The 20,344-nt window shown below is 42.1% G+C and overlaps 1 protein-coding gene across 16 annotated transcripts in view; it reads right to left on the bottom strand.

Moving 5' to 3' along the window:
- PDE4DIP (phosphodiesterase 4D interacting protein) overlaps positions 1-20,344 on the bottom strand; it is a 218,170-nt gene that overhangs the window by 145,328 nt on the left and 52,498 nt on the right. For all 16 annotated transcript variants that reach the window (XM_027058236.2, XM_027058233.2, XM_027058238.2 and 13 more), the window contains exon 3: positions 20,166-20,317. In XM_027058236.2, the coding sequence (XP_026914037.2) occupies positions 20,166-20,317 (152 nt within the window). The remainder of the gene's footprint in view (positions 1-20,165; positions 20,318-20,344) is intronic.

Below are 20,344 nucleotides of genomic sequence, written 5' to 3'. Positions count from 1 at the left end.
GGGTATTCTTACCCAACCTGGATATTTCTTTCTGCACATTTTTTTATATATAACTTATTGTCAAATTGGTTTCCATACAACACCCAGTGCTCATCCCAACAGATGCCCTCCTCAATGTCCATCACCCACTTTCCCCTCTCCCCCACCCCCCATCAACTCTCAGTTTGTTCTCAGTATTCAAGAGTCTCTTATGGTTTGCCTCCTTCCCTCTCTGTAACTTTTTTTTCCCCCTCCCCTTCCCCCTGGTCTTCTGTTAAGTTTCTCAGGATCCATATAAGAGTGAAAACATATGATATCTGTCTTTCTCTGACTAACTTATTTCACTTAGCGTAATACTCTCCAGTGTCATCCACGTTGCTGCAAATGGCAGGATTTCATTCTTTCTCATTGCCAAGTAGTATTCCATTGTATATATAAACCACATCTTCTTTATCCATTCGTCAGTTGATGGACATTTAGGCTCTTTACATAATTTGGCTATTATTGAAAGTGCTGCTATAAACATTGGGGTGCAAGTGCCCCTATGCATCAGCACTCCTGTATCCCTTGGGTAAATTCCTAGCAGCTCTATTGCTGGATCATAGGGTAGATCTATTTTTAATTTTTTGAGGAATCTCCACACTGTTTTCCAGAGCGGCTGCACTAGTTTGCATTCCCACCAACAGTGCAAGAGGGTTCCCGTTTCTCCACATCCTCGCCAGCATCTATAGTCTCCTGATTTGTTCATTTTAGTCACTCTGTCATGAGATGGTCTCTCAGTGTGGTTTTGATTTGTATTTCCTTGATGAGGAGTGACATTGAGCATCTTTTCATGTGCCTGTTGGCCATCTGGATGTCTTCTTTAGAAAAGTGTCTATTCATGTCCTCTGCCCATTTCTTCATTGGACTATTTGTTTTTCGGGTGTGGAGTTTAGTGAGTTCTTTACAGATGTTAAATACTAGCCCTTTACCCAATATGTCATTTGCAAATCTTTTTCCCATTCCGTTGGTTGCCTTTTAGTTTCGATGATTATATCCTTTGCAGTGCAAAAGCATTGTATCTTGATGAGGTCCCAATAGTTCATTTTTGCTTTTAATTCCCTTGCCTTTGGAGATGCATCAAGTAAGAAATTGCTGCGGCTGAAGTCAGAGAGTTTTTTTCCTGATTTCTCCTCTAGGGTTTTGATGGTTTCCTGTCTCACATTCAGGTCCTTCATCCATTTGGAGTTTATTTTTGTGAATGGTGTAAGAAAGTGGTCTAGTTTCATTCTTCTGCATGTTGCTGTCCAGTTCTCCCAGCACCATTTGTTAAAGTGACTGTCTTTTTTTCCATTGGATATTCCTTCCTGCTTTGTCAAAGATTAGTTGGCCATACATTTGTGGGTACAATTCTGGAGTCTCTATTCTATTCCATTGGTCTATGTATCTGTTTTTGTGCCATCTTTCTGCACATTAATGCGTGTTTTCTCTTATACCCAGTGATACTTTGCTTTTCTATCTCTCTGGCCCTTATTCTGTTTCTTCCCCCCCAACCCCCAGGTCCTTAAAGTAAGTGCCTAAACAATGGTTAGTTCTCCCCCTTCTGATTGTGTTCTCTTCATACTTTCTCCCTCAGAGATATTATCCACTTTTAGGGCTATTGCTGTTGTCTCCCAAACAACCCCCAAACCTTCCCTAAGTTCTCTCCCCCAAGATCTAGCCCTACACATCCAGCTCTTTGCTCAACTTGAATGCTCCATTCTCACAGCCGACCTCAGAGCAGACTTTTGCAACAGTGTGTCATGTCTGCCAGACTTCACTACAGCCATCTGTTCTCCATATTATAGTCAAAGTAATGTTTTCAAAGCTCAAATCTTATCCTGACATCTCCCTTACTTAAAGCCCTTCACAGGCATCCCATCACTCTTAGAATAAAGGAAAACGCTATCACATCCCCTCAAGAAACCCTGACTCCTTTTTCAAGTCCTAGTTCTGATCCCACCCAAACAAAAGCCTTCCCTGCTACCCCAGCCTGGAAAGAGGTCTCCCTCTTTGAACTCCTAAGGCAAACATCAGCATTTGCAAGTGTTCATATGGTGCCTCATGACATTGCTTATCTGTGGTCTTCAAGGGTTATTTACATCTTTTAGGGCTCTTTAACTTTTCCCGTGTTTGTGTCTCTCCGACTAGTCTGTGAGCTGCCCAAGGGAAGGCCAAGGACTCACTCGTCGTTCTCTATTCCTTCAGCTCCCACAACAGCCAAGCAGAGCTCCCCAGGAACATTCAGCCCACTGTGCAGTCACAGCCCACTTACAATCACCTTGACCACACTAGAGTGTTTCGAGGGCTGAAAAGGCATACTTGGTATCTGTGCTCTGTCACTGCACAGTATTTAGGAAGCAGCCCCTAAATATTTGTTGAATTAATGAATAGATAAGTATTCCATATGTATTTTATTTCTTGCTGATTTGATTTGTTAGTTAGGGCCTAGCCTGCTGTTATTATTCTCACAATTTTCCAATAATATAGAAATGTGTGTTTTAATAGCTCCAAAGAAACTACATTTGCTAGAATGGTTACTGTAGAAAAAGTTTATATGCCCATCTAGACCTTTTTCCTGAACTCCAATCTGTGTCTAACTTCCTAGTAGAAATGGCCACTCGAATAGAGACCTGTCATACTTGTGGCATCTGAACCTGAACTCCTGATCTTTCCTAGCAGACACGTTTCTTCCCCAGTGGATCCCATTTCGATTTGTAACAGTTGTTTTGGGCCAAAACCTTTTGAGTTCTTCTGGTCTCTTCTCTCTCATATACATCATCTCATCTGTCTGTAAATCTTATTATCTCTACTTTATATCTGTTTATAAAGTACCACTGCACTGGACCTCTACCACTCTGGCCCAAGATACTGTATTTGATGTCTCCCCTAAATTATTTAAAGAGCCCCCTTAACTAGTCTCTCTGCTCCCACTCTTGCTCCCCTATTCTATTCTTAACAGAGCAGCCACAGTGACCCTTGAAAGTACAATAGATTACTCCTCTGCTGGAAACCCCACTGGTTTTCCCACAAATTCAGAGTGAAATGCTATCTGTCGTTAGGCCATAGGCCCAAGGCACTACGGAATCTGGAGCCTGGATCCTTGCCCTGTCTTCCTTTTTCCTACGACTCTCCCCCTACACACTTTGCTCCAGCCATTCTCTCTTTGCTGTTTCTCAAAAACAGCAAGCACCTTCCTTCCTCAGGGCCTTGGGGCTTGTTGATGCTTCTATATGGTACACTCCTTCTCTGTCTCTAGAGACCTGATTGTCTTCCTCACCTTCTTTGTGTCTTTGATCAAATATCACTTCAAGGAATTGACCACCCTATTTACGTTTGTTTATTTTTATTTTTAATGTTAATTTTTTTTGAGAGAGAGCACAACTGATGGGGGAGGGGGGGGAGAGAGAGAGCGATGGAGAAGAGGGACTCACCCGAAGTGGGGCTCAAGTTCACCCGATGTGAGACTCAACTCATGAACCATGAGATCATGACCTGAGCCAAAATCAGATGCTTAATAACTGAGCCACCCAGGAGCTCTTTATTATTTTATTTTATTTTTATGCACTTTGAGAGAGAGCGCGCGCGTGAATGGGGGAGGGACACAGACAGAGAATCTCAAGCAGGCTCCACACTGCCAGGGCAGAACCGGATGCGGGGCTCACACCCACAAACCATGAGATCATGACCTGAGCCAAAGTCACATGCTTGACCCACTGAGCCACCCAGATGCCCCTGACCACCCCCTCTGTAACTCTTCCGGGGTGCCAGGGTGACTCAGTCGGTTAAGCGTCTGACTCTTGGTTTCAGCTCAGGTCATGATCTCACAGTTTGTGAGTTTGAGCCTCACGTGGATCCCTACATCAGGCTCCATGCTAACAGCTCAGAGCCTGTTTAGGATCCTCTCTTTCTCTCTCTGCCCCTCCCCTGCTTGCACACACACTCTCTCTCTCAAAATGAATAAACGTAAAAAAAAAAAAAAAAAGAAGTATAACTCTCCCTAGGCCTCACCCCTGCACTCCTTTCACTGTTTATTAATCCATACACTTTCATTGTTTAAAATATTATATTTGTTTATTTTGTTTCTTGTCTCTGCCCATTAGTATGTAGACCCCATAAGATAAGCAGGATTTTTTCCTGTTTTTTTTCACTGCTATATCACCAGTTCCAAGAACAGAACCTAGTATACAACAGGTGTGCAACAAATATTTGTTGAATAAAAGAACTGATGAATAATTAACCTGCTCACTTTGACCTCTCTGGATTTCATTCTAATAGAACTCAATCTGTATATAAGATTACACAGTTGTTTCAGGATGAAGAGCTTATCTAAAGGCACTCTTCTTCCAGATTGCCCATTTTATTGGCATATAATTGCTCATAATATTCTCTTATTATTGTTTTTATTTCTGCTGTGTTGGCTGTGATCTCTCATCTTTCATTCCCGATATTATTTATTTGGGTCCTTTCCTTTTTCTTTTTGATCAAACTCACTAGTGGTTTATCAATTTTGCTAATTGAACCAGCTTCTGGTTTCATCGATCTGTTCTACTTTTTTTTGGTTTCAATAGCATTAATTTCTGCTCTAATCTTTATTATTTCCTGTCTTCTGCTCTAAAGGCATTCTTCTTTATAAAACGTTATTTTATAATTAAAACAAACTTGTCTAACAAACTAACTTCAATGTACAAGGCAGATTCCGAACTTTGAGTAAGAATTCTAAACAAACAGAGAATATGGGGTGCCTGGGTGGCTCAGTCGGTTAAGTGTCCGACTGTGGCTCAGGTCAAGATCTCACAGTTTGTGAGTTTGAGCCCCAAATCAGGCTCTGTCCTTCGGATTCTGTGTCTGCCTCCCTCCCTCCCTCCCTCCTTCCCTCTCTCTCTCTCTCTCTGCCCCTCCCCTGCTCATTCTCTGTCTCTGTCTCTCTCTCTCTCAAAAATAAACACTAAAAAAAATTTTTTTTAAAAATAATAAACCAACAGGGAATAATATGTGACAAATTACTATCAAAGGACAATATGAACTGTACAAATAATAGAAACTGTAGAAAATAGGAAAGAGAAGCTGTCAGAGAAGGTTCCACAGAGAACGGGCATTTCAGCTCTCCTGAAGGGGTGAACTGGGTTTGGCGAGGCTCGAGGGAGAGCATGAGGCAATCCAGGCAGGTAGAAGACAGGTACAGGTGCAGAGGGCCCTCCTGGTCTGAACACACCATCCGTGATGGGAGAGACAGGATGGCAAGGACAGAGACACTGCAGGAAGATCTTAAAAGTCAGGGTGAGGGTCCTGGCTGTGTTCCTCCAGGCAGGCAGATCCTGGCTCCCCATCTGCACAAGGAGCGAAGAAAAGAGCAAGGAAAGAAGGCCTGCAGCTGTGTACTAGGGAGATGGTTTTGTTGCTGTGTTTTTTTTTACTTGTTTAGGTTTTGTAGCTTTGACAAACAAACAGAATGCATAACCCTGGGCCGCACACTAAACCTCTGAAATCAGGCCTTCTGTGGGCAGGTCCTAGATCTATAGGTTTTTATAAACTCTGCATTGCTGGGGAAATAAAGAAAATGATGCTGAGGGTTCCTGAGCAAGAGAAAGACGTCTATCTTTGTTCTTCCTTCTTTTACACAGAACATAGAAAATCTTTACTATTCTCTCAAAATATTTTTTCCCCTCACACATTAATGGCTCTCCCCTGTTCTTTCTTTAATTTCTTCTTCCCGCTGCTTAACGTATTAGTTCAGACTGGAAATAAGACTTTAATAAGGACTCAGTCAATGCCGACAATAGCAGGATTACAACCCAGCTGTTGTATGTCATGCCCCATTAACATAAGCAACTGTCAAGTCGGCCTTGGAAAAAAACTCAGCTTCACGTTTGCTTAATCATCTTCAGACCCCCCAGATTGCTCTCATAATGGAAATGCTTGAAAACATATTAATCTCTCCCCTAAAAATAAAGTTCCACTCCACTGAAAATGACTAATCATCTTAATTGACATTCTTTTCAAATATAACTTCTGCAACTTAAGCTCTATTAATTTGATATCTATGATAATTCATGTCTACATGTCATGAAAATAAAATTATTCTCAAGCAACTTAGGTAAACAGAGGAATAAGAGAGTAGCGTTTTAAGTAACCATTGACATCTTACCCATGAATAAATAGGCAATAAATATTATCACTATTGTGCATATTTATCCAGGCAGGATAGCATGCCATTATGGAAAGAGCAATAGCTTTGGAACCAAAGAGAACTAGGTTCAAATCCCAGCTCTGCTATTTTCTAATTGTGTGATTTTGGGAAAGATACTTACTAGTAATTCAGTGTAGGAAAGGAGACTCTGGGACCTGGGTAGGTTGCTAAGAGGGTTACCACTGTATCTGTATGCTAAGTTTTTTTTAAGTTTATTATGTTTTGAGAGAGACAGCGCTCACACATGCACGTGAGTTCGGGGCAGTGACAGAAAGAGAGAGAAAGAGAGGATCCCAAGCAGACTCTGTGCCATCCGCATGGAGTCCCATGCAGGGCTTGAACTCACAAACCCATGAGATCATGACCTGATCTAAAATCAAGATTTGGACGCTTAGCCAACTGGACCACTCAGGCACCCCTAACTTTTGTTTTTTAATCTGAGGCAAAGAGAATGAAAATAATATCGGTTAAAGTTTAGATATTAGGTACAAGGACAAGTATTTTATTGTTCTTTGTATGTTCCTATTGTGTAAAATAGGTCATAATTTGTAAAAACTATTTCAAAGGGAATGAAACTAGGAATTACAGGGAGGCAGCTATAAATTAGGAGGATAAATTCTCTAGTAGAGTTGGATGTAATGAACTCTTACCACACTCCATCCATTTATTTATACATCAAATATTTACTGAGAACTTACATTATGAGGGACAGTATATTTCCTGTCACAAAAGGGACTTGGCTGAGGCTAAAAGACCACTTGTCAGGGATTTTGTTAAGTCTTCACACATCACCTCTAGTGACCTCTGGAGGATCCTCACCTATCCTGAGATTCCATGTGCAAAGCACACTTTCTCATAGAAACAATACTACCAAAGGTAGCATTAGTGAGAAAGCTAAAACTTTTTGAAGAAATCTCAGAGCACACCACCAGCTCTCTGATAGTAGAGCCCTAGAAGGTGGTGGGAGTCGACCTGTTCTGACAGAGCTCCAGCTGCCTTCACAGGAAGGTGAGGAGGAGATTAATGAGCACAAAGGACGCCATATTTCCAAGACAAAACCAGCAATGATGATTGGAACCCAACGATGATCGCCAGTAGATTATTTAACCTATAACTTTTCTAACTGTCATATTTTCAAAACAGCCCTATGGGAAGGGCATACAAATGGTTGGAGAGTATTTGCTGCTTTTTAACATCCAGTGGAATCCAACCCAGGAGCCCAACTTGGAGGATAGGGGTAGACACGAAGAGATGGGGCAGGGAGAAGAAAGAGGATGGATTTTTTCACATATAAATATTTTTGTGTACAATACATCTATGTACCTGGAAGTTCCTATGCTTTTCTGACAAAATCTAAGCTGAAGAAATACAAAAGTTGAATTTCCTCGATGTGTATTACAAAACTAATTGGATACAATTATGCTGCCTTCATGACGATCACCTGCATAGAATTTGACAATGTACAAAGGACTTCCATGTATAGTATTTCATTTTGTCTTGTGAAGTAAGAAGATTAGATACTATTATCTCCTTTCAGGAGGTATCAGGAAATCTCACTGTACTATCAGGACAGTGAGACATTGAGAAGTTAGCTGACTTGCTCATCTAGAAAGTGGAGAAGCACAGACTACTGCTCCCAACAGTCTGACCCACACTGTATACTCAACAGGGCCTTAACTGTGACACTAGATGACCCCTGTGAACTTGGGATTCCCTCGTGACTGATAAAGTACTTCCCCTTCTACCTCACGTCCCTGCATCTTTTAAAAAAGTATCCCTCACTGTACACCGGTCAGAATGGCTAAAATTAACTCAGGAAACAACAGATGTTGGCGAGGATATGGAGAAAGGGGAACCCTTTTGCGCTGCTGGTGGAAATGCAAACTGGTGCAGCCACTATGGAAAACAGTGTGGAGATGCCTCGAAAAATTAAAAATAGAACTGCCCTACAACCCAGCAATTGCACTACTAGGTATTTATCCAAGGGATACAAAAATGCTGATTCGAAGGGGCACATGCACCCCCATGTTTATAGCAGCACTATCAACAATAGCACAGTTATGGAAAGAGCCCATGAATGGATTAAGAAGATGTGATATACACACACACACGCATGTGCATGCGCGCACAAATGCGCACGCGCACACACTAGAATACTACTTGGAGACGAAAAGGGATGAAATTGTTCAGTTTGCAACAATGTGGATAGAACTAGAGAGTATTATGCTGAGAGAAATAAGTCCATCAGAGAAAGACAGATATCATATGATACCACTCATTTGTGGAATTTGAGAAACTTAACATGATGAACATACAGGAAGGGAGGGAAAAATAAGATAAAAACAGAGAGGGAGACAAACCATAACAGACTCTTAAATACAGAGGACAAACTGAGGGTTGATGGGGGTGGGGGAAGTGCGTGATAGGTATTAAAGAGAGCACTTATTGGGATGAGCACTGGGTGTTACATGTAAGTAATGAATCACTGGGTTCTACTCCTGAAGCCAAGACTACATTTTATGTTAACTAATGAGAATAAAAAAAAGAAAGAAAGAAAAAGCTATCCTTCACCGTAAATAATCTTCCATGTGACCCTGGAGGATCTGACCACCTGAACTTATATAAAACATAGTTTTCCCCATTTTCAAGATGAATACACCAAATCATTAGGACTCAAAGGGTAGTAAACACAGAATTACCATATGACCCAGCAATTCCACTCCTAGTTATAATCCCAAGAAATGTGTGGACACAAAGTCTTGTATACGAATGTTCATAGAAGCATTATTAATAATAGCTAACAAATAGAAACATCTCAAACCTCCATCAACTGATGAATGGATACAAAGTTTAGGATATCCATACAACAGAATATATATTTTTTTAACGTTTATTTATTACTGAGAGACAGACACAGAGCGTGAGCAGAGCAGGGGCAGAGAGAGAGGGAGACACAAAATCTGAAGCAGCCTTCAGGCTCTGAGCTGCCAGCACGGAGCCTGATGCAGGGCTCAAACCCATGAACTGTGAGATCATGACCTGAGCTGAAGTCAGTTGCCCAACCAACTGAGCCACCCAGGCACCTCACACAACAGAATATTTTTCATCCATAAGAAGGAATGAAATACTGATACCTCGTACAACATGGATGAACTTTCGAAACATTGTACTAATGTGAAAGACGCCAAACAGAAAGTCACAGATTGTATGACTCTTTATATGACATGTTCAGGAAAGGCAAATAGAGAAAGTGGATGAATGGTTTCCAGGGGCTGCAGAGAGAGGGAATGGGGAGTGACTGCAAATAGGTATGAGGCTTTTGGGGGGAGATGAAAATGTGGTGTAACTAGGTAATGGTAATTGTTGCACAACTTGGCAAATATACTAAAACTATACTAAAGCTATGGAATTGTACAGTTTAAAAGGGTGAATTTCATTGTGTGTACGTTAAATCTGAGTAAAGCTGTTACTTAAAAAAGAAGAAAAAAGAAACCCAGGCTGGGAGAGGTAACTTGCTCGGTCCTTTGCCTTTCACAAAGGATTTTCATTGATAAAGATTCAAAGTCCAATTGAATTCAATTCAGTAAAAAGCAAATAGTTTAGAACTGATCATTTCTAGGGGCACCTGGGTGGTTCAGTCAGTTGAGCGTCTGACTTTGGCTCAGGTCATGATCTTGCAGTTCATGAGTTTGAGCCCTGCTCTCTACTGACAGCTCAAAGCCTGGAGCCTGCTTCATATTCTGTCTCCCTCTCTCTGCCCCTCCCCCACTCATGCTCTCTCTCAAAAATAAGTAAACATTTTTTTAAAAAGCCCTGATCATTTCTTTTTTTTAAAAAAAAATTTTTTTTAATGTTTATTTATTTTTGAGACAGAGAGAGACAGAGCATGAACGGGGGAGGGGCAGAGAGAGAGGGAGACACAGAATTGGAAGCAGGCTCCAGGCTCCGAGCCATCAGCCCAGAGTTCTACGTGGGGCTCGAACTCACGGACCGTGAGATCGTGACCCAAGCCGAAGTCAGACGCTCAACCGACTGAGCCACCCAGGCGCCCCTATTTCTAAATGTTCTATATGTTAATCCTGCTTAGATTATGGAGCCTTAACATGAAGGCTAGAGGAAGTATCCTCCAAGTAGCCCTATCAAAAACTCACAGGTTACTATGTTTTATCAAGTTACAGTTTTGTTAACAATCCTTACATAAAACAGAAAGGAAACACAGAGTCCACTCTGTATTTTGACACTGGAAAAACCTACACATTAGGCCATCCTGAAGAACACACATAACTTTTACACACCGTTTTAGCAAGGAAAATGTCAATCAAAGTCAGTCAACTTCCCCCCACCCCCACCCCCCACTCATCGGCTTTCACTTTCACTTCCACACAGGGGTTCCAACCAGGCTTCCAGAAGCTGACTGTTGATGCCTGCCTCAGAAAGGAGACTGCAAATGCTACACTTTGCTTTTTTTTTTTTTTTTTTTCCTTTTGGGTTCCACAATAACCAAATCTTCCTTCTGAAACTGTTTCTAAAATTTCAACAGAATTCCTGAAATTTGAGAGTCTTTTAAATGATAAAATATTAATAATATCATTCCATTTTCTCCCCCCAAAACTCAGAAGCATACCGACACCCATTCTCCACACAGCCTTTTCTTGTTATAACTGTCTTCATGACGAGAGAGTGAACAACAGAGTTACTACATCAGGTTGACTAAACCCTATCTTTGGCAGCCGTCATTAGGCCAATAAAGGATAGGGATTCAGATGATGTTCCTGCAGCCTTCCCCCACCATAGACACACACCCACACCACGCCCGATCCTGGCATAACAAGATGTCACCGTCACCGTCACATTAGAGCACTGTGAACTATATAAAACCAAAACAAAACAAATAACAACTTCCCTGGACACCAAAAATAAACAGGCCAGCCAGAAATAGCGCTGTCAGAGAAAGTTAAATGAACTCCAAGGCAGAAAGGATGGCTGAACTGTACTGATACTCAGAGATCTCAAGGACCCTGAGGCTCCAGACTAGCTTCTCCATCCATCTGGCTCGACCAACACCAGCAGAACTTGGTATTGTTTGTTCATAACTGGTTCAACCCAAACAGATTATTTGCTGAGCTTCTACTATCCGGAGGGTGACATATCAATTTATGGCCTCAATTATTTTTCTAGATTTTCAATCATATTTTCTCCATCCTCCTTTAGGAAAGAAATTAAGACTTTCTCTAGGCATAAGAGCTAAGAGCTCGCAGTGGTACCATGAATGATCGTGGCTGCAACGATAAGGCTTTGACCATGAGGAGGAGTGGGTGGGGGGAGATACAGCCAACTTGAACCTCAGTCAGCACTCTAATGCTTCAGCCATGACAAAAAGCGTCCTGTTTCTGAACTCACTATGCTCTCTGGTGCCTCCAGGACTCTTCATGGGTGCCAGCATTGGCCTGGAATGTCATCACTCTTCACTTCTCACTCAGTGCTGACTTCACTATCTCCAACTTTCCTTAGGACTTGATATTACCTAGTAAACAGAAGCCTATCTGACCCTAAACCCCAGGGGAGGGCCCCTCCTGACTGCTTCCACAACATATTGGGTACCTACTCTTATTATTGGAATTACCTGTTTGTCTTGCAAGTTAGAGTTAGCATTTTTCAAGAATAGGAAAGATCTCCTCATTTTTCTTCCAAAAATGAAAATAATTTTACTGATTTTTGTTGCTGTTGCTTTAATAATCATAATAGTACTGCCTGTGGATGGCATCACTCAGAAGTTGCCCAAGCAAAAAAGCTTAGCATCATTCATTCAACCAAAACACAACAAAAAAAGAAAGAGGCGTGTCTACTCTGAATCAGGCACCACACTCATCAGCGTATCTAATAGTGAAGGAGACAGACCCTGTCCTTGCTATCATGGAGCTCAGATTCTAAAGACAGACCTTGCTTGAACAAAGAAGTCATATTATTAAACGTAAAAGTACAATGTACTTGGAAGTGTATGAGAGTGACAACCTAGCAGAGGTGGGAATGGAGAGATGGGTTGGCGGGAGCTCACCTTTAGGCTACTCCTTCTGCACTGGCTCTGTGTCCAATCAACAGCTTAGCCCTGTCACTTCTGCTTCTGAAATCTCCTTCTCTTTCACCTATCCATCTCCCCGACTCCTACACCGTCAGCACCACCAGTGGTTGCCTGGAATACTGCACTAGCCTCCTAACTGCCCTCTCTGCCTTAGACTTCATCCTTCCAACCCAGAGTCCATGCAGAAGCCAAAGGGAATTTTCTATAAGGAAAATCTGATCATGTCACCACCTTCTCTGCAAACTTGCAGCGGTTCCCCATTGAGCTCTGTTAAAATGTAAAGGCTTTTACATAAAGCTTTTGCAAAGACCTGCAGGCTGGTTTCTCTCTTTCTCTTTCTCTCTCTCTCCCCCTCCCTCCAGTTTTGACACTTCTCCACATTCCTTGCACCCATGCCCTAAGGTATATTAACTTCGTCTTTCTCAGCTGAATCTGGAACATTCTTCTTTCTCCCATCCCCAGCCCCTATTGGTGGCTAATTCTTATTCCTCCCCTTCAGTTCCCTGGTTAGATGCAGTTTCCTTTAGGAAACTTGCTCTGAGTCCTCCCACCCCTTCCAAGTGAGTTAGGATCCCCAGCCATATAGTGTAGCTTCCTTAATTATATTACAGTGATTATATTGTTGTAATTAGCTAATCTGGAAAGACAATCAGGGCAGGAACCAGGTTTGCATATTTGTTATTGTATCTGCAGTGCTATGACATTATGTTGTACATAATAAGAACTCTAGAAATATTTGCTGAATGCTTAGAGAGAATGAAAACATAATTAAAAATTCAGGTAATACACAAAGTTATAAAGAAGGCAAAACTCACAGCTAAACCCATCACCCAGACATAATCATTATCAATATTTTCGTGTAGGTCCTTACAAGCATTTCTATTTTTTTCCTCCCTCAAAAAGAGATTTTATCTCATGTAATATTCAGTCAAATTGTTGTTGTTGTTGTTTTGTTGTTTAATCCTAAATTTGTTATTATGGACCCCTTTCCAACTCAGTACATTGCTCTATGATGTTCTGTTGAACGCATATACCATATTCAAAATAATCAACCCTCACCTTAATCCATCCATCCATCCTTCCTTCCTTCCTTCCCTCCTTCCTTCCTTCTCCCCTTTCTTCCTTCCCCCTTCCCTCCTTCCCACTTTCCTTCCTTCCTTCCCCCTTCCCTCCCTCCTTCCTTCCCTCTTTCCTTCCTTCCTTCCTTCCTTCCTTCCTTCCTTTTCTTTTTTCTCTTTTCTTTTCTTTCTTTTATTTCTTTACAGTGAGGCAGAAGGAGAGGGAGAAAGAATCGGAAGCAGGCTCCATGCCCAGCACAGAGCCCATCTAGGGCTCCCATCTCACCACCATGAGATTGGGACCTGAGCCGAAATCAAGAATCCAATACTTAACTGACTGAGCCACCCAGGTGCCCCAGATTATCTTAATATTTTATTTATATAAAGAATACTGAAGTATGGGGTGCCTAGATGGCTCAGTCAGTTAAGTGTCTGACTTCGGCTCAGGTCATGATCTCACAGTTTGTGGGTTCGAGCTCCACATCGGGCTCTGTGCTGACAGCTCAGGGCCTGGAGCCTGCTTCGGATTCTCTGTCTCCCTCTCTCTGCCCCTCCCCTGCTCATGCTCTCTCTCTCTCTCTCAAAAATAAATAAAGATTTAAAAAATTTTTTTAAAAATTAAAAAAAAAGAATACTGAAGTAAATATTCATCCTTAAACACATATCTTTTCATGCAGGAAGCATCTCAACTTCCTTCTATGTATAAGTCCTTGGTGGGGGGTGGGGCGGCTGCCCATGGCCTCAGTGGCTGCTGCGGCTGCATTCAATAGTTATGTACATCGCTGAGAGTCCCATAGGCAGGTGGGGGAGGGGAGCCTGGGTATATCATCATCGCTGCACTGGTGGGCTTTGTACTCTTCCACCCCTGCCATGTACCTGGCTCATGCGTCACGAAGTGTCACACATATTTATACCTGATCGTTGTGCATCTGACAGCTAGAACAGGGCCTGGTGCACAGGCTGCACTCGGGCGCTGAGGGGACGAATGAATGAACAAATAAATGAAATGAATAAGGAGGTCAGCTGTCCATAGAGAGGCGTGATAAAATTGTGGCTGAGAGCTCAGGCGCTGAAACCAGTACACTTCTGTTCAAATCACAGCTCAAGTGCTTCCCGGCAATCCCCAGGCCTTCTCAGCTTCAATGTCCCTCTCAAAACAAGTGAACATAATGGCTGTACTAACTTCAAAAGGCTGCTACAAGAACTGAGCAGGACAATGCAAGTGAAGTAAGTGAATCCATAGAGCCCTGAACACTGTAAGCACTCAATAAAACTACACGTATCGTGATTTTTATTACTGTTTAATGGAAATTCCTCGGGGTCCACAGGAAGAAATGTAGAGCTTCTCTTCATACAGTGAAGAGAAGAAAACAAGTTCTAATGAGGAAACAGAAAGGAGATGATTAAAAAAATAAGAAGAATGCTTCTCATTGAAATGCCACTTTCTCCACCGAAGTGACTGCCCTTTTCCATGTTGGTAACTATAGCTGTCAGAGTTTTCAGGGTTTTCCAATTTTTTTAACTTCATTCTTTTTATTTTTTAATTTTTTAAAGGTCATTTATTTTTGAGAGAGAGAGACAGAGAGAGAGACAGAGCATGAGTCGGGGAGGGAGAGAGGGAGACACAGAATCTGAAGCAGGCTCCAGGCTCTGAGCTGTCAGCACAGAGCCTGATGTGGGGCTCGAACTCATGAACAATGAGATCATAACCTGAGTGCAAGTTGGACACTTAACAAGTCAGATGCTTAACCGACTGAGCCACCCGGGAGCCTCTTTTTAAGGTTATTTTATTAATTATATCACCCAATGTGAGGTAAGATTTATGTTTGTGAAGTTCACACACATATGTACATGCAAATCATAATAAATGTTTTGTCCAAATATTTAGGTTTTAAAGATATACACTGGTTTGGCAATTCCCCTAATCTTGTGATATTTCTCCCTCTGTTCCTTTAGATGCTATTTCAACTAAATCTCAATACCTTATCCCCCTATTCAGATTGCACGGCTCTTTGAGAATGGTAACTCCTTTGCATGTCTGTGTTCTCTGCAGCACTCAGAATCATTCCTTTTACTCAGAATTCTTAAGGGAAGAAAAAGAAAGATTGATCTGATACATAATCGTTGGCAATGTTGCTTAGGAATGAAAACATTTCTAAAGCTCTTCAGAACAACTACAATCCCTCTGAAAAGTGAGGTTTAAATAGAAAAAAATTCAGGGCACTTGGCTGGCTCAGTGGAGCATGTGACTCTTGATCTTGGGGTTATGAGTTTGAGCCCCATATTGGGTGTGGAGATTACTTAAACATAAAATCTTTTAAAAATAAAAGAAAGAGAAAAACTTCTGTGCTTATGATTGCTCAAAGTTTAGAATTGCCCCCTGCCCTTCCTTGTTCATCTAATAGCTTTCTGAAGGTCTCAAGATGCCAGTGAAAACAAAACCAGGATGCTTGGGGCACTGTGGTTTGGGGAGCATAGATGTCGTGTGTGTGTGTGTGTGTGTGTGTGTGTGTGTGTGTGTGTGTGTTTAAATGAGAATACACTTCACCGGCAACATTCATTTTCCAAGGTTGTAATGACAAAGAGACACTGAAAAGGAGCTGGGAATAGCTGGGTCTAAAGGCAGTGGTGGCCCAGATTCACCTAAACTAGAACAGGAAGCCCGGACTGCGATAACTCGGATCTCCATAAAGGTAGAAAACCCCCTTTTAGGGCTTTCCTTTTCCTCCATCCCCCACAGACATCAACATCCGAGTGGAAAAATTTGCCAGGATGGGTGGGGCCTCAAAAGGCTGAATCACTGTGGTTGCACTGGGACTGCCAGAGAAAGCTGGCTTCAGACTATAATCAGGCAAACACTGCAGCTGGTTTTGCTGGCATTTTCTTGTTAAACCCCACATTCTTAGAAAATGGGTAAACAGGGGAAGGCAGTGGAGGCCCCCTTAGGACTCGCAGCCACGGACCCCACCCCTCCGTGGGTTTCGTGTTGGGTAGGCCATTTTGACTCTATCTATAAAACCACCAATGTAACTTCTCCTTCTGTGAATGGTCCTTTCATTTCCCAAGAACCCCAAGAATCCTGGAGCTATTCTGGCTCCGCCACTTTCTACCTGTACAGCTTTATACAAGTTATTTGAGGCTTAGTCTCCTCACAACTCTAATGGCTATAACATCTACCTCATAAGTTAGGAAAAATGAACTGAAAAACAGCTGGAATAAGACATGTTAAGTGTCTAAAATGTGCCTGGTATACAATAAACACTGAATAAATGTTATTATTATTAGCTACTATTACGATCTTAATAAGTCTTGTCGAATATTTCAAAAGGTCTCTTACTCTACATTTATAATTTTATCACCCCAGTTTAGGTGAAAAACTGTCTTCCTTTAAACTCATTATTACAAACAAATGTACTTTTCTTGACTTCTCAGTTTCCTATCCTAACCAATCAATTAATACATCAACTTACTATGAATACATCCAGCAATTACTAAGGGGAGGCTGGGGGAAATACAAATTCAACAGAATTGGCTGGAGGAAAATAGGGAAGGAAAATCCAAATCCAAGAAGTTTAATTGAGTTGATGAGCATTTACTGAGCACTTACTATACACTGGCATTACGCTATGTTCTCAAAACTAGAAGGGTACACATAAGGGGTGTTTTCTTGAGGAGCTTAGGGTCAGGGTAATGTTTTGAGACTGCAGAATCAGGGAAGGCATCCTAAAACAAGAGAAAATGGTACTTGAGCCGAAACTTGAAGGATGAGTAGGCCTGAACTAGGTGAAGAATAGGAGAGAAAGGGTATTCTAGGCAGAGGGAACCACCAAAACAAAAACTCAGAAGTATGAAACAGCTTAGGGGCATGTGAGTGGCTCAGTCTGTTGAGGGTCAACTTTGGCTCAGGTTATGATCTCTTGGTTCATGAGTCTGAGCCTGCATGGGGCTCTGCTGATGGCTCAGAGCCTGCTTCAGATTCTGTATCTCCCGCTCTCTCTCTGCCCCTCCCCTGCTTTTGTGCGCTCATGCTCTCTCTCTCTCTCTCTCTCAAAAATAAATAAATATTGTTTTTAAAAAGTACGAAATAGCTTTGAATTGCAAATAGCTCAGAATTAATGGAGCAAAAAGCACGTGATGGGGAATATTGGGAAATAAAGGAGATTTACAGTTTACTTAGAGAAGATGATACCACACTCTGCTCATCTAAGTTGGAGGAGCTAATGGTTCCAGCCCCATGACCACCATACTTTAACCAGGTGAGCTCCCAACCTAGAAATTACTCACTATTTTAGGTCACAAAAATGATGAGTTTTTTCGGCCCACATTAGGAGACATTGGGTAAGTTCCTTTGTTACTCTTGGTGCCTTTATTTCCTCACTTGTAAATTGGAGTGGTAATTCTGCTCCTTCACAGGGCTGTGGTAAGCATTAAATGAGAGAATACTACACACACTTAGAACAGCACGTGACACATAGAAAGCGATCGGCATATGCTAGCTAGTACCATCCCGTGTTGCTCTGGTCTCGCTCATCCCAGACACGATGGGGGTGGGGTGGACGTGGTAACCCGTGAGAAAGCACATAGGAAGGAGTCTGGATGTAAAATATCACTGATCCAATCACCTGTCAGGATCTATGATCATGGTACACAGACTCTATGGCACTAAAAAAGTCAAAATTTCTATGAGCTCTGGCAACGACCTTTCTGACAAAAATGTGTGTCACAGCCTCATCATTTATTTATTACTTGACACACAGCGGGTGAGATTTGAAATATCCCTTATTCGCCTTTTCTCTGCATCCTCTTGGTTTCTGTCAGTGGTTCCCGGCACTGAGAAGTGAGGACTGATCTGCTATCTCAGAGCAGGCTGGGAAGAGGAAGGACTTGGGAGGCCAAACCTGAGGAGTCAGCTGACCTCTGCTGGGTGCCCAGGTCAGCCTGTTCGTTTCCCTGTGCCCACCGCATCCGGCCACTCATTCCCTCAGCAGTGACTCCCTTACCTCTGTATTCCAAATCACCTCTCAACCAAAAGGAACAGGCCCACAGACTCTTTCAGAGAGCATCCCACACAGCTTTGGGAAGGACTGCCACTCTGCTCATCCATTCTGCATTGCAGCAGATGCAAAAGGTGAAAAAAGAGGAGGGGTTGTTAGCACCCCCTCTCTCACCACCAGCACCACACAGCTGTTCAGAGGTTTAGTGTTCAAAACCACTTAATATTCCTGTAAGCTCTGTGTCTTTAAAAACAAAAAAACAAAAAACAAAACAAAAAAACCCCACAACACTATCCATGACAACTGAGGAAAAAAACAAAACAAGAAAACCCCCAAAACAACAACGACAACCCCACCCACCCCCCCATAAAAAAAAAAAAAAACAACCCTCAACACTAACAGTAGGCTGTTTCATTCTCAGGCAGGTTTTATATTGAGCATATTCTTTTTTTAAATTTCTTTTTAAAGTTTATTCATTTTTGAAAGACAGAGAGAGCACAAGCAGGGGTGGGGCAGAGAGAGAGGGGGCACAGAATCCAAAACACGCTTCAGGCTCCGAGCTGTCAGCACAGAGCCCGACGCGGGGCTCGAACTCACGAACCACAAGATCATGACCTGAGCCCAAGTCAGACGCTCACCCGACTGAGCCACCCAGGCGCCCCAGTATTGAGCATATTTCTTTGTCCACAGGAATATCTGGTAAGATGTACATTAGATCCTCGGGAAGCATTTCTGTTCACAAATTGAGGCAAGACAGGATAAACCCATGTCAATCCTGTTTTATTCACCTTTTTTTGAAAATAGAAGTTTATTACTTTATGTCAAAAGCTATCAATCCAAAAAATGAAAGAAACCCACCCACAAATCTAAGGGCATATGTATACAGTGCTCATATGTGGCCTGATCCATGGGCAACCCCCAGGGGGCACCAAAGAGCTATTTCTTTTTTTAGCACATTGGTGTAAGAAATCCTGTGTGCTCTTTCCAGGCCATATAAATCCCAGAAGACAGGTTCTATTATACAGACTTCCTGGGGTCAATCCAGGGCACAGGGAGGTGGGGACTTGTATTACATTATCAGTAATTTGGCTCTTGTCCAAATCTAAGGATAAACCTATCAAGACACAGAGCACTTCAAGAGTTGAATCAGAAGTTGTAAGCAACAATGCCAGATTCTTTTTTGAGAAGCAAATGGTTGTGGCTGAGGCCACCTTATACTGCAGACAGTATCCAGAGATCTAGAGTGGTTCAAGCCACTGAGAATATAATGCCAGCCAATTAAACTTTGTCCCCTAAGCGCACTATGGTCCAGTTATAGATTCTCAGGGTGCCATTTAAACTTCCTGAATTTATTTGAGAAGTAAACCAGGGATAAAAATGCTAAGACAGAATCATTGCTACAGGCAATTGTCCATGAACCAGAGTGCTCAGGGCATAGCTAATAACACATATGTTTATTGGGACATATGCTCTTTTTTTTTTTAAGAGTTGTTTTTATTTATTTTTTTTAATGTTTATTTATTTTTGAGAGAGAAAGAGAAAGGGTACAAGCAGGGGAGGGGCAGAAAGAGAGGGAGACAGAGGATCCAAAGTGGGCTCTGAACTGACAGCACACAGCCCAATGTATCCACGAACCATGAGATCACGACCTAAGCTGAAGTCAGATGCTTAACCGACTGAGCCACCCACGCCCCCTTGGGACATATGCTCTTAAAAGAGACATCATACTGGTTGGTATAAGAATGGCCACAATTCAGACTAAGCCATGGGTCATATGTTTATGAGACATCACTATCCCTTGGTGTTCCTTCTAATTGGGATAACAATTATTCAGCCACGTGACTTACCTTCTCAAAGTCTCGAAGAGCCTGGGTCTGCACCTGAGGGGGTTTTTCAAATGCTCTCAAGGAAGGCATCTGTCCAAAGGGGATCTTCTCACCACTTCTCCAACTCTGTGACTGCACTGGAGGGCCTCGATCTTTAGTGTCACTAAGAAAAGCTGCCGGTAAAACAGAACAACAAAAAA

Source organism: Acinonyx jubatus, chromosome C1 (genome assembly GCF_027475565.1).
Source record: "Acinonyx jubatus isolate Ajub_Pintada_27869175 chromosome C1, VMU_Ajub_asm_v1.0, whole genome shotgun sequence".
NCBI lineage: Eukaryota > Metazoa > Chordata > Mammalia > Carnivora > Felidae > Acinonyx > Acinonyx jubatus.
This window is presented reverse-complemented; position numbering and strand designations above follow the sequence as displayed.